Source organism: Camelina sativa, chromosome 15 (genome assembly GCF_000633955.1).
Source record: "Camelina sativa cultivar DH55 chromosome 15, Cs, whole genome shotgun sequence".
NCBI classification, from domain to species: Eukaryota; Viridiplantae; Streptophyta; class Magnoliopsida; order Brassicales; family Brassicaceae; genus Camelina; species Camelina sativa.
Window position 1 is genome coordinate 13,369,413 of NC_025699.1, and position 15,433 is coordinate 13,384,845.

Below are 15,433 nucleotides of genomic sequence, written 5' to 3' on the forward strand. Positions count from 1 at the left end.
TGTAATTGGTCTTAGTTTAATGAACACGACATTTGGCTTATTATATAACTGACACATGTCCTCCCTTTATTCTTATTCTTAAAGGCCATTATCTTTACATTTTAATATTGTGCCTAACAAAACAAAACAAATTATAAGCCCACCAAATAAATCAACAGCCCTTACAAACGAATATGTACTCACATTCTCACCTTATCCACCATCGTTCCCAACAACTATTACCTTTGATGTATCTTCTCCATCGAGCCTTTGTTGTTTCGTCTAGGTGTATACGCCACTGGTTTTTGTCCTTCGCTGCAAGCTCTTTGGTCAGGTTCCCTGTAAAGATCTCTTAGATCCCATCATAGTCCATATCTGGTTTCCTTTCACTGAACGGTAACTCACCGTCATTTATGTTCCCCCCCCCCCTCTGGGGTTTTCCAAAAATCTCTTAATTCTTGGGTTTCTTTGATTAATTCTCCTACTCCACCACCAAATTCTAAATCAATTCTGGTTTAATGTCTGGGTCAAGATCCCAAACACCTATTTCAAGTTTGGAACTGTATGTGACATTAATCCTGTCCAAAATCGTTTTCAAATTGTTTGGATTCAAATTAAAAATTCAAAAAAGGGGTTAAGATCTGCACTACCAATTAGAATCAGATGAACCATTACTATGATTATGTTATTTGTATTACTTATTACAATCTTTAAAGTAATTAAAGAATTCCATTGAAGTATATCCTTCATTTTCCTCTTTACGTTTTCCACCCAATTATAACGTAATGAAAATAATACCAAACACCTATGATTTCATGATCATTAACAATTCATTCCAATCCCTGACTACTCTCCCTCGACCATTGCAATAAGTTTTCTTTTTAAATAACAACCTTTGATGACACTCTCCTTCTCTCTCTCTCACGCACCATGGATAAAACTAAAACATAGGTCCCTACTTTACCATTGATTCAATCTCCAACGAAACGTACAAGACTGGTATCATCAATAGGATTGTTGTTCGGGTCATTCATATTTGGGAAGTTCAAAACTTTATCTTACTAACTCTTGAATGTCTCCTTCTAGATGAAAATGTATATTATCTCTATTATTTTTGTTTAAATATTGTGATTCTTTTTCATTTATTTTTTATAATGAGAAACTCTTCCAGAACCTAATGCACATAGTCTTATAACTTAGTGAAGCTAGCAGAACTTTATTATATTGAAACCATAGAATGGAATCAATAGATATTAGAGGCTCAGCTAAAGTTTTCTCAAGATGCAAGAAGCTAGATTAATAAAAAAAATGATTAACTAAATTTTAATCTGAATTCTCCCTAAAATCTACTCTATCCAGTTTTTATTAATCCAATTTCTACAGAAAACAAATGTTGCACAAATAAACAAATTATAAGTTTCTATATATTTTTAATAAGTAATTAATGACAAAATTGTAAACTTAAAAAAAAAAACTGAATATTATTGGCTAAAATTTGTAGAAAGTTGATAATAAAAAAATAAAAGGCAATTAAAGTCAGTTTTTAATATGTTTTCTTAATATGTGTGAAAATTCTAAGATATGGATTAATCAGGAACAGAGGGAGTATTGTCTAATATATTTAATACAATCCCACATAATTTTAAAACTAATGTATTGTTAGATTTTTTTTTATTTGTGGTAACATTTTCATTTTGTTGGATGAAAGAGATTTTGTTTCATATTACAGTATTAGCCAGGCTGGATTGTGGAGAATCACTATCCATGACAATGGAGGCATATCAAAAGGCACTTCAAACATCTCGACTGAGCCAAAAAAAGTACGAGATAAAGTGAGTCGTAAAAAAGTAAGCAATTGAAAAAATGGTATATCAATACTTTATAGTTTAAAATTAATAAAATTCAAATGTGTATTTAGGAAATTGCAAAATTTTTGAGGCAAATTAATTAAAGAGTGATGGAGAGAAAATGTTTATTATGATAATGTTTAGTATTTGGAGTTTAGGTTTAGGGTTTAAAAAATAGTTATTTTGTATATAGATAAGGATATTATTGAAAATAGATTACAAGAGAGTGTATTTCTTTTAAATTATATTTTGTTAAGTATTACTTTTAGATGATGAAAGTAAAATTAATATATAGAACAACATTAAATTATCTATCAAATTAATTATATTAAGTAAGTTTTTGCAATTTTCTTTTTAGATTACTTATCAGTTTTTTTCCAAAATAACAAAAATGTATATTAATATAATTAATCCCTACTATTATTTTGAAAGACGTTTATAGACTAAACCTTTGTTTTGTATGAAATTACAAGGGTATGTCATTGGAATGTTGACCAAATTAATTCATTTAAAAAAGGTTAAAATCGTCATTTAATCGTTACTCTATTCGGATAAACATGCAGATCTTTTTTGACCAGTATTCTGACCCGGTTTCATTTTCTAATCTCAGCCGTTCAATATTTTTTTAAGAATAAATCGCAATCGTTCATTGACTAAACCTAAAAAAAACTTTTTTCCTTCACCTCTACTCTCTCTCTCTCGCCGTCTCTCCCAAACGAATTTAAAGCTTTTTTTTCTTTTTTGTCGACAAACTCGAAGAGATGCAGAGAAAGAGAAGAAGGAAAAGAATTTCCATTATGCTAAGGTTTTAGTTTCTTTTCTCTTTTAATTAAGTTTATATTTTAAGTATATGTTTGATGATTAAGTATATGTTTGATGATTAAAACCAAGTTTAATTGGAATTTGGTTTCTGAATCTTGATGTGTAGTGGTTTTGGATTCTTCTCTGGTCATCAGCACGATTTTGAGATGATAAACTCAATCTCATAAATCGTCAATAACTCAACCTCAAAAATCTGTCTGATTCATCTCTCCGATCAAGTAAGCTCAGATCAGATACCGATTGTTTTCTTTCTGATCTGAATCGATTTGTGTAAGATTCTCTTCTGGTGGGTTCTATGTTTTAAAATTTTTTTTCTTTTCTCNAGCCGTTCAATATTTTTTTAAGAATAAATCGCAATCGTTCATTGACTAAACCTAAAAAAAACTTTTTTCCTTCACCTCTACTCTCTCTCTCTCGCCGTCTCTCCCAAACGAATTTAAAGCTTTTTTTTCTTTTTTGTCGACAAACTCGAAGAGATGCAGAGAAAGAGAAGAAGGAAAAGAATTTCCATTATGCTAAGGTTTTAGTTTCTTTTCTCTTTTAATTAAGTTTATATTTTAAGTATATGTTTGATGATTAAAACCAAGTTTAATTGGAATTTGGTTTCTGAATCTGGATGTGTAGTGGTTTTGGATTCTTCTCTGGTCATCAGCACGATTTTGAGATGATAAACTCAATCTCATAAATCGTCAATAACTCAACCTCAAAAATCTGTCTGATTCATCTCTCCGATCAAGTAAGCTCAGATCAGATACCGATTGTTTTCTTTCTGATCTGAATCGATTTGTGTAAGATTCTCTTCTGGTGGGTTCTATGTTTTAAAATTTTTTTTTTTTTCTTTTGGATTCATGATATGATCTTTAACATTTTATTTGTATGTGAACTCTAGATGTATTCAAACAGGGAATCATCAAAGGCGATCTAGGAGAACGAAGCAAGATTACTTGGTATATCTTGAACCTCTGCTAAGGTTAACACAAATAGTTGGTTTGATAATTTGATTCGTACTATAAGAGTTCACTTATTGGATGGTACTATAAGCGGAGTGCTATTGTTGGAGATGGAATGGGGACTATGGTGGCAAGGTATACACAACTGTTTTCAATTGCAAACGATTCAAAGTTTTAATCTTTCTTACAAAAGCTTTCTGGCCCTTACTGTCACAGTGACGTATACGAAGGAACCCGAGAGGCAAAAGTGGAAGATCTTACTGGAATTAGAAAAACAATCAAACCTCTGGAAGAATCAGGGGCTTTAGTTTGCAGAATTGATGAAGAGGTTTGCCTTTTAGCCCATAGCCTTAGCCTTAAGTTCTAAGTCTATTGCTTTGTTGTTAGGATTAAAGCCTCTTTGGTTTCTTTCTGTGTTTAGCTACTGCGAGCTTTGGATTCATTTGTGGTTGTGGAAAGGGAAGGACAGATTATCGTTTGTGCGGCTTTGTTCCCTTTCTTTAAAGAAAAGTGTGGAGAATTTGCAGCTATTGCGGTTTCTTCAGATTGTCTTGGACAAGGACAGGTCCACTATTATGAAGATGAGTCAACACCTACCGGAACTTTGAGACTTCTATGTTTTTGGTGGAGAAAGGTCAGTTTACAATCAATCTTTAATGTGAGTGATTTGCTCTTGATTCTCTTTCAATTTTATTTACAAATCGTTTTGTTTCTCTTTGATTATAAGCTTGTGCTTGGCGATTAACAGGCTATTTGTATCTTTTCATCCCCACAGATTTACTAAAGCTCAGATAAAATTCAATCACTAAACTATTGTATTTTTGTTTTGGTCTCAATAGTCGGAGTCCATGTCCACTATTATGAAGATGAGTCAAACACTATAACTTAGTGTTCTTGGTGCAGAAAGGTCAGTATACAATCAATATGAAATATCTTTGCTGGATCAATTTGGCGCCTCACGACGCCATCTGAAATATCTTAATAATCTCAATTAGTACATCATCTTTGTCTTTGTAATATTGCAGGAGGACATGTTAAGTGTGTGTTCTTCACCGTTGATATTTGTTTGCCATATCTATAACCAAATATATGGTTGAAAAAAACTAAAGGGTTGGGTAATACTTCTTTTTTGGGCTACTCATTCTGCATGAGTGATTAATCTGATTCCATCTCCTACATCGCTGCATTCATTCTGCATGGGAGATCGGTTGTTTCTCGCCGCAATCTCTTTCTCATGGTAAGAATTTCTCTGATCTCATTTACAGATCGTGTTGAATTAGGGTTATTTGATGTGATTGAGATTAGGGAAGAAAAGTTTCAGGCATCTAAAATGAATTTTGGCGAGAATGCATTAGTCCTAAAAAATTTAAGTAGCAACACTAAAATTCATTTTGTGTGTTGTCTAGATGGGTCTGGTCGTGATGAACTTAAAAACTTGGTTAGTACTGAAATAGTTGTGTGTGTGCTCTATTGTTTTCTGCAGTTTTAGAAGAAAAAGTTATTGCATGTTTGGTTTGTCTAAGTTATATAGATTGCAGGTTTTGTTTGTCTATGTTACAAATTGTAGGTTTTTGTGAATTAATTTGGCTTTATAAGTTGCAGGTTCATGTTTGAGAAAATGCAGGTTTTCTTTTTGCAGGCTTGATGATTCATGTTTGCAGATGAAATTTTATGTCCCATAAATGCTTTTCAAAATGACTAAATGAGGAACTCGACAGAATTGCTACATTATATCTTCTTAGCAGACTTCAACAATGCAGGGTTCTCCAGGTTATGAACTGGGGAAATTTACAAGAAATATGTCAATGGTCGAATATGTGGAGCTGTAAGCTGCTAGCAAAAAGACAAGTTTCGTTTTTGTTTTTTTCCATTATATGTTATAAGTCTCATTCTCTCAGTTAAATTATTTTGGAGATCATTAATGATTTTATATTTTGTGTGATCCAGTTATCAAAATTGAATTTTGATCCATATTTTGTTGAAAGTGGGATTCTATATGTTTAATGTTGTTATAATGTTTTTGAACTCGAATTAATTTGTTAAACCAAGACTTTTTGATCTGGCAAAATTAGCGGCTCCCAATGAATCGAGATTTATGGTTGAACGTTGCTAAGCTTTTCATACGAACAGAAGCCATTTTATCGATTGACCCAGTGAAGGGTGTTTTTTCTTTTTACATTACGTAGATCCAGTTAAAATCATTGCAGACTCATTAATGTTACAGATACAATACAAGTATATCTTTTGTAAACTTTTGTTCTTTTCTGAGAAAAGTTTTGGATAACACTTGCTACTTTTTTTTTTACTGAGATTGATTTATTACCAGTACAGGAATAAAATTTACAATTTTTTTATTTGAAACTATGATTCTCTAACAATATATTTTCATATCATCAATTTTTCAGATGTCAAAAAGAGTGACACCAAAAAATTTGTATTATAAATATTATACCAAATAAATATATCTATAAATATAATCCAGCAAATCAATGATCAATAAGTTTTACAACTTAAAATTAATAAATTTATTAAAATAATTTTTTTCTAAAATATATTTACAACCAAAACTTCTTACCCGTATATTACCATATTATATTACTGGATACAAAAAAATAAGATAATAAGGGATGGGACGGAACAAAATAAGAAGGGACGAGACAAGACATGTTTCCAATTCTAAAATAGATACGTCTAGGTTATATACATGCAATAATCCAACTAAAATTAAATTGAAATATGATATTTGGATTTAACACTCCTAAGTAAACTATGAGAAATATTTTGATTAGTTTAAAAATTATACACGTATATTATTATATATCACATAATTATATGAACTAAATAATAATAAAAATTCAGTTGTAGATATGACAACAATAAGTTTTATCTCTATTATATATTTTTTTTTTATTTTTTTGTCAACCATTGGCCACAACTGGCTGGTCCATTAACCAAATTCGTACATTCGTAGGAACCGGGACTTGATCCCGGATGTAATGGTGCCTTCTACAAATGGACTTACCTTCTATGATATTATTATTTTTAAAAAATTAATATAAAAATGTTGTTGAACGGGTTAATTATTTTATCACTTTTATACGTTAAAACTGAACTTACAATTATTTAAACAAATAACTATATAAATCTTTGATTTTAATATATCAATGTTAAAATGTTAATAAGATATGTCAATTAAAAGTATTAAAAAAAATTATTAAATAATTTTTATTAAGATTAAAATTATACTGTTCAACCATTTAAAAAAAACATTAAACTTTACAATTTATGTTGTCTACTATGTAATTATTTAGAAGAAAATATTTATGAGACATAAAATTTCTAACGAGATGGATCGAGACGGGATGAGATGGGACTAGACTGGACGAGATTTAACACCCCATTAAAAATTACTTTAACATTTTCAACAAAAGCGGGCTTTGCTTGATTATTATGGATGGAATGCAAAAAAAAATTATATTTTCCAGGTGATGAAGATGATGATCATGTTTATTTTCGGTATGAGTAGCGGTATTCTACATATACACTAAAATATTGACAAAACACCGTAAAAGAGTGGCCAAGTAATGTTTTTGGAAAATTCTAATATTATACAATTAAAATTTTACAACCTAAAAGGATTTATTATTTGACTGAATATATGTTTTACCAGTGTTTTTTTAAGTAATTTAATTTACTAATTAAGTACATATACTTTTAAAAAATAATAACTAAATTTTGAGAAAAAGTTCATTCTATTTATGGTATTAAGACGAGAAATAATATGTAAACTGAAACGGATAATTCACATAATGAGAACCAATATATTGAACAATTTTTTAAAAAAATTGGGCATAAATTTTAGATAAAAATAGGAAATTAAAAAATATAAGTAGATAAATTCAAATGTCAAGTTTTCACTAATTTTGATATGGATTGACTATGCGACATGTAACTAACTATTTTGGAACAGGCAATTTTAAAATTTTGGTATTTTTGAAAACAGTTATATAGTTTTTGAAAATTATAATTTTTTGATAATTTCAACTAACTAAATAAAAAAATATTCAACGAAGAACTCTGGTATCCCATTTTTCTTTTTTACCCAATCTCTTTTAGTAAACATTGTGTAACGAGTAATAATTTAAAAAAGAACAAACATAAGATAAAAAAAATTATGATTGATACGGGACGAGACGGGACAAGACGAGACGGGATGAGACGAGACGAGAGGGGATGAGTTGGGATGTGAGGAGATGGGACAAGACGGGACGTGTTTCCTGTTCCAAAGTAAATATGTTTAGGTTTATTTTAAAAATAATCACATGAAAATAACGCACCTTTGCTATAACACCTGGATTAATATAATTCTTAGTCAAAACCTGAATATTTTGTCCCGTGCTGTAGCACGGATTACTACCTAGTCTTATGGCGTATTCTATCACAAGCAATACCAGTCACCACAAGATTAAGAACAAGAGGTATGAATATTGATTCTCTATGTCCAAGATGTCATCAAACCGATGAAACAATCCACCACGCATTCTTCTCTTGTCCTTTTGCCATGATGGCTTGGAGATTTTCTTGTAGTTCTTCCCTAGACGTCACAAATTTACCGTCAAATACAGAGGATATTATTGCACAACTACTTACATATCAAACACAGACTTCCAACATGTTCGATTCTTTATTACCCTTTGTTCTACTCTGGCGCATTTGGAAAGCGAGAAACAACCAAGTTTTCAATAATTATCGAGAAAGTGTTTCAAAAATAGTTTTACAGTCGAAGTCCGATACAAAAGAATGGATTAACAGTCTACAAAATATATCTCCACCGTTGACTACTGCTTGTACGAATATAACCTCGTGGCATCCTCCAGCTCAACCGTTCCTGAAATGCAACTATGACGCGAGTTATGATCATCACACTCATGAGGCTATTGGCGGATGGATTTTCAAAAATTACCAGGGTGAGTCGTTAGTGTGGGGTGCGACCAGATTACATAATGTTCGATCTCCTTTACAAGCAGAAACAAAGAGTTTGCTCACTGCAATACAACATGCATGGATACGCGGCTATAAGGAGATTGAGTTTGAAGGAGATTGTGAAACCTTAATAAAACTAGTTAATGGTCATACAGTGGATGTTTCCTTAACAAGCCTTCTCATCAGAACCTGGTCTTCCAAATTTCAGCATTGTTCATTTAGTTTTATAAAGAGAGATTGTAATAGGGTGGCACATGCTTTAGCTAAATTTGGTTGTATAGACTGCCAATATTACTCTGACTATGTACTAAAACCTCCATGGCTAAGCAGCATACTTTGTAATGATCAAGTTTAATCAATAAATATCTCATTTGCGGAAAAAAAAAACAAGTAGCATATATTGGGCTTTTCTATGGAATAAAGGGGGAAATATGTTAATTTCCCACTAATTCTTAATTTAATTGGTCATGAAAGAAAGATAAGACATAGCCCACCTAGTTATTCTGTTTGGGTAACCCAGGCAATCACATCTACCAATTGCGTAAGGAACTGAAACGCATCATTTCGTTACTAACTGATGATTCGATCATCGATGGATTTATTCTTTTCTTTTTCTGGTTTAGACGATCTATTCGACAAACCAGTTCACTGCAATATATATAATCACTTAATATAAAACATAACAACCATCCACAGAATATATTCCATACAGAGAGTACGTAACATAACTAGCATCAAATTGTTTTTTATTACAGCAATAATAATTTGCATGAAAGCGTCAATTCCGAAGACTGATCAGAAGCATGCGTCCAGGACACAACAGCAGCATATGGCAGCACAACTGCCAATAGACAAAACCACATATATTAACTGTTAATTAGTGTCAATCTTATGTAAGGGATATGGCTATACAATATTTAAAATAGTAACAATTTCTGAAAAGAAACACTATAAATATAGAAGTTAAAAAATATAAAAATTTAGCTACGTACGTAACATTCAATGATTTAAATTCTTTTAGGTGAGAACTCTGAAGTTGGATTAAATTTTTTTATTTGTCAATGAAGGGGAAAAAATGTAAGTCTGAGGGTGAATTTAAAACCGAAACAAAATTTGGAAGAAAGAACTAGTTGTCAAAAAACACACACCAAATTTTAAATTTAATCCCAACTAAAATGTTGAAAAAAGCAAATATTAACAATAAAATGTTGACCCGTTTCTCCAAGAACTTGATTTGACAGATTTTCATAGTATACCAAAAAATGCATTTCAAACCAATAGTTCGAGTCGAATTAAAAACAATCCATAAAATAAAATAAAAAACATATAGAAGAGAGTACGTAAAAAAATTGAAGAAAAATATTGTAACATGAAACCTATATCTTTCAAAAAACATTTACACAGTTAGAAGTTAGGACCATGATCTATATCTAGAGTACATAAATATGAAAGAAAATAACATACCATCCTTTCCAAAACCCATCGCCCTTGGACTTAGTCTCCACATCGGCGGCCGGAGGATCACCAACCATCGCATCTCTGGTCGGGTAACCAATCGGCGGTGGACTTGTGTACGCCCCCGACGAAGTTTGTGAAGGCTTTTCCACTGTGACCAAAAAAGATTTATTAAAATTATCATTCAAATGTTTATAGAATATAATCGCAGCGAGTTTGATTTAAAAGAAAAACTGAAAGAATTACCGGAAAAGTGATTCTGCTCGGATTGATTCATTTTGATTTAATGACAAGTGAGGAGCTGAGGATTATGAAGATGAGAGAGTGTTGTGGTTACGATTTAAAGAAGACGAATATTATGAAAGTTCTTTATAAAAATAATTAGAGAGGTTTGGTGATGGATATATAAATAGAGGTTATGAAGATGCGGACGACAAAAGCAGGTATTGACTTCTTAATTAAGATTATTGGAGTGGTTGGACTTGGATTCAACTAAGTACGCTATATATGAAACTTTTATTATGGTACTTACTTTATAGAGAAATTTATAGAACCCCTTATGATAATTTAGTTATATATATATTATGATTTTTTTTTTTTTCAAAGTTTGAAGTATAATCCAAATAGTTAGTTTCGTTTATGATTATTTAATCTGTGGATATTTCTGATTGTATATCTTTTCTTTTCAGCATTATGATTGTACATGCAAATAACTACAATTTTATATGCATGCATACGTATATATGAAATAAATAGTATAGTGTTATTATATTTCGAGTGAAAGATCAAAGGTAATGCAAAATATATGTACTTGATACTTTCTTCAAATGTTAATAATTTTCTAAATAAAACAAATAATTCAATAGTTTATGTCTTTGGCATCCAAATACACACGTTGTGTTTGAACAATAAACATATAACTCGTATATCATATTTTGTAATGGTCCTTAAAGTTACGCGTCAACTATTTGAATTTTCTTAGTATTGAAAAAAAAAACCAGTTTCACTTATAAGTTATAAGGTTAAGTTATATTCACCATATTATTATAATCTTCAATGCTACATTGCTACTAGATATCATATATATACTACATATATATAGCTAAACTTCTTATCAAGTTTCTTATGCTTAAAGTCCTCTAATTCTGTATTAGAACTATATTAGTTACTAGTTAATTAGGATAGCGCAAACCATTTCTTTAAATAGTTTCTTTCTTTGTCGAGCAACCTCTCGAGTTGGCAGAGCCACTTGCCCAAGTGTTATCAACTATATAAATCGTTTAAATCATATAGTAATCAAAGTGTATGTTGATTTTATATTTTGAAATATAACATCTAAATTAATAATTATAAACTCAAATTTATATCTAATAGTTTATTATGTTTTATATGCACGGTTTAAGTGTCCTTAGCAACACCTAATCTCTATTATATTATTTAAGCAACTCTTTAAACAAATAACCCTACTTTCATGTGGTATATTACACAAAATGCCACTGTATTTAATTACCAAATATAATAACTTCATCTTAATATTAATTTGTTGTACCCAGAAAATAGATTTTTTAGTAATAAGTTATTAAAAGAAAAAAAATCACGTAAATATTAATATAGTTATATTTTAGTATTTCTTAATTGTTTTCTTTTTATTTTTCAAGTAAAAAAATTTTATAAAATCAGAAAAAATCTTGAACAATAAATATTTACGTGAAAAACATATTACATATTTTAGAAAAATAAAAAATATTTAATGAAATTATAGCCCAATATTTTTGAAATTATTTAATGAAACTATTCTAACAGATTTCATTTACTATTTCAGAAATCTTAGGAAACAATAATAAACTATTTAGTACAATTATAAAACTTAATTTTATTTATAAAACAAAGATTAAATATATGCATCCCTAAATTTTTTAATAATGACATACATATTTTAAAACTAAGGTACAACATTGCTTATATTTGTAAAATATAAAATATTATATCTAATTTATTAAATATTTTTTTGCACTTCACATCGATGCAGATATATTATATTAAAATCTAAGAAATCAAATATATTTTATTTTATTTAATAGAATATATATAACTAAAAAAAATAAATCAAAAAGTTAAATCTTAATTTCTAAACATGACCGCTTTAATACAAATTATCAAAATCTTAACAAAGTATCAAAAGTATGGTGTTTCATTACATAAGTTAATACATTTATTCATAAATCATCTCAGAAAATCTCAATTTTATAATAAAGATATATTAATCAATTAAAAAAAAAACCTACTTTTGTCAATAGTATCAATAAAACAATTATTCATAACATTAATATTAGATTGTAACATATGATATTTGAATAACAAGAAATCCAATCTTTCTTACAGATAATTTTAACCTTAATTTTTCGAACATCTACACAAATGTTTTTACTAGAAAATCGTAAATAATAATTATGATCAATCATAATATTATTTTTCTTTAAATAATTATTTTGATGATTTGAAATAAAATAAAAATAATTATCCACGGAAAACTATTAAACCTTCACTATCTAAAAAGTACGGGTTACAATTTTTTTATAGAAATTTTTTACAATTGATGATCTTATTTTCTAAAAGATTTCGCTCATTCACAAATTAATTCAAAATTTTAGAGGATTTGATATATATATATATATATATACTATAACTTAATATAATGAGATGATTAACAAATAGACAAAATTTTCTATCCTAGGATAGGTAATATATTGTCCTATCATACTATTCAAAACATATATATATATATATATATACATATATATTTACGGGTTAACTTATTTGATATTTATAAATATTCAAATTTTATGATTTTGCACTGAGATCGATCAGTTTTAGTAACAAAAATATTTTGTTATACTTCATTCTACCTCCCACTCATATAATTTTCTTATATTTTAATTCATTTTTACGTTGATTCAATACCGCTACAAATTGTAAAGCGGATCAAGAGTAAATAAGGGTTTTCTTAATTCTACCAATTCTAAAAATTTAAGCAATTATATCCAAAACCTAATAATGGTAAGTCGTCAAGTTTATTGTACGTACTATAGTCAAAACCAGAATATGAAACTAAGTAAATTAAATTTATAAATTATAAAATACATAAATAAATTAAATAAAGATAATACTATTATTTTATAACTAATAAATCAAAATTTATATAAATATTTCTCTGCACTGCACAGCACGGATTATCGTCTAGTTTCATTTTAAGAGGGAGAGATTAATACCAACGCGTAGAAGTTGATATAGGATTGGACCACTGAAGCACTATATTCGCATTTTCTTGACATTTTGAGTGCCGTGATAATTGATTTATATATATGTAACACTGGTTTCAAGTTTCTTTCCGTTCTATTAATTAAAGTGGTTCGTATCTATTCCAAAATTTATTACAAAAGGAGAAGGGAAGAAAATGTATTTAAACATACGCGTTACCCTTAATTATTTATGGTGGATTTGAAAGTTGAAACATTATTCTGTGACTTTCTTGCTTCTCACTAATTATATGCCAATTATATATCCAAAATATCACATGATTTTTGTTTCATCTAAAAATTGTTTTCTGATTGAATTATCTTTGGGATGAATTTTCAGACACAGTATTCTTTTTACCAAAAGTAATATTCTTGCTTGTTCACATAAACCAAATCAATCAAAGAAAATACTCAAAAAAATAATTATTATTCAATTTATCTCTCACAATATTTATTATTAATGTACATAATGTGATACGTTTAAATATCTTAAGACACCGATTTATCGTAAATAAAACTATACAATATGCACACTGATCCTAAAACAGAAATGAATGGGTAATTAAATAGATTGTAAATTTGTTCTAAAAATTAAACTTTTCTAACAGCCTGATTATAGTTTTTGGGAAATGTTAAACTTTTCCAACAAAAGACTAGTGGACGAAATATAGAGCTTTTTTACTAAGGACAAAATGTTATAAAAAATTCCCATAATCCGAGTTTTCATTCAAAATACCATGCATAATGCCTTTCAAAGCGTTCCAATCTCGGACTGTCCTTTAACACGTATTGCTGTATTGGTTTGGCAATACTTACCTAACACTTTGATTCGTTCACATAAAATGAATTTATCAGATACAAAGCATTAACGGTGGGAAAACATAAGTTTTATTTTTAACATCTGCATATATATAGGCCAAACATTAGTTCACATATAATAATGGTTTTTATCTGTCGAATATACGAACACATTAAGTCATTAATATACATATGAATCGAGATGGGTCGGTCTTTTAAAACATATGAAACCGCGTGGGGATCTTTAAAGATTTCAGAACTGCAAGTTGCAATAGTGATAACACTTTGATCCCCTGTTGTAGATCTCCTTCTTCAACGGCGTTCGATCTCTTAGTCCAGCGAATCAATTGTTAAACTTTGTATTTTTAATTATCTAAAGAAATATTTACTACATTATATATCATTTAATATGCATCCTTAGTGTTGCTTCTAGACCATCAGCCTCTTTTAAATTTATTATGGTATACTAGTTCAAGTCCTGAATGTGTATCCACATATCTCACATTATTCATATTGATATAAACATCTAACTGTAATTAGTTTAAGGGACCCTGAGCAGATTCAGTCTAGAATAGGATCCAACATAAAGAATTAGATCATGCATGAACGGCTAGGATTAGCTTTCGAGAGTACGTGGACCGAAACCTACCACTAGGTTTAAAATATATCAAGATTTCTTCTCCTTGTCCTATAGTGTTTTAAAATGTATATTTAAGTGTCTAAGAGTTTGTAATTCGTTATTAAGAAGATTAATTAATGGGAAAGTAATCCCTAGCTAGAGGCAAAAAAATGTATTCGCCTCAATACATATCCGTTTCATTTTTATTATGTTTATAAGATTTTTCTAGGTTTTGCCCGAATTCATAACAGACATGTATCACAATGTTTTGTGTGTGTTTCGTATAAATGTGAATACTATAAGCTAAACTAATTAGCGAGATCCGACTTTTAGTTTGGAATCTTTTAATTTCGGATCGCTGGTACTAACATGTCCTCTACTTGCCTAAGCTTTCGAGGATTATTGACCCACGATCGACTCATTGACTTCATGCGACTATTGACGTTTACTTAATGTTTTATATTCGATTTAGTGCATGATTAACATTTGATACAAGAAAATTTTCTTTTTTAAAAGCAGCCACCGTCTCGTATAATAGCAAATTACCAGTTCACATTATCAATGTGTGTGTGTGTGTGCATATAGATATAGTAGATATGTGGTCCATTAATCTCAAAACTTTTTCGGTAGGATATTCTTTATTTAATTATAGAATGAACACTGCACAAGTAACGGCTTAACAAC

General features: G+C 29.4%; 1 protein-coding gene and 2 long non-coding RNA genes across 6 annotated transcripts; 2 read left to right on the plus strand and 1 right to left on the minus strand.

Annotated features, from left to right (window-relative positions):
- Positions 2,579–3,920, plus strand: LOC104746673. Of its 4 annotated transcripts, none has more exons than XR_002035605.1 (4): positions 2,579–2,631; positions 2,755–2,866; positions 3,538–3,733; positions 3,829–3,920. It is a non-coding gene; the product is annotated as an uncharacterized LOC104746673 (long non-coding RNA). The 4 variants fall into 4 exon arrangements; XR_760940.2 differs by lacking the exons at positions 2,579–2,631; positions 2,755–2,866 and adding exons at positions 3,116–3,168; positions 3,273–3,452; XR_760941.2 differs by lacking the exons at positions 2,579–2,631; positions 2,755–2,866 and adding exons at positions 3,116–3,168; positions 3,273–3,436.
- On the plus strand, positions 4,482–5,629 carry LOC104746675. Its single transcript, XR_760943.1, has 3 exons — positions 4,482–4,505; positions 4,624–4,835; positions 5,238–5,629. It is a non-coding gene; the product is annotated as an uncharacterized LOC104746675 (long non-coding RNA).
- Positions 9,226–10,424, minus strand: LOC104746676 (cysteine-rich and transmembrane domain-containing protein PCC1-like). Its single transcript, XM_010468197.2, has 3 exons — positions 10,283–10,424; positions 10,046–10,187; positions 9,226–9,422 (listed from the first exon to the last, which is right to left on the minus strand). The coding sequence occupies exons 1-3, from the start codon at positions 10,311–10,313 to the stop codon at positions 9,377–9,379; spliced, it is 219 nt and encodes a 72-aa protein (XP_010466499.1). The 5' UTR covers positions 10,314–10,424; the 3' UTR covers positions 9,226–9,376.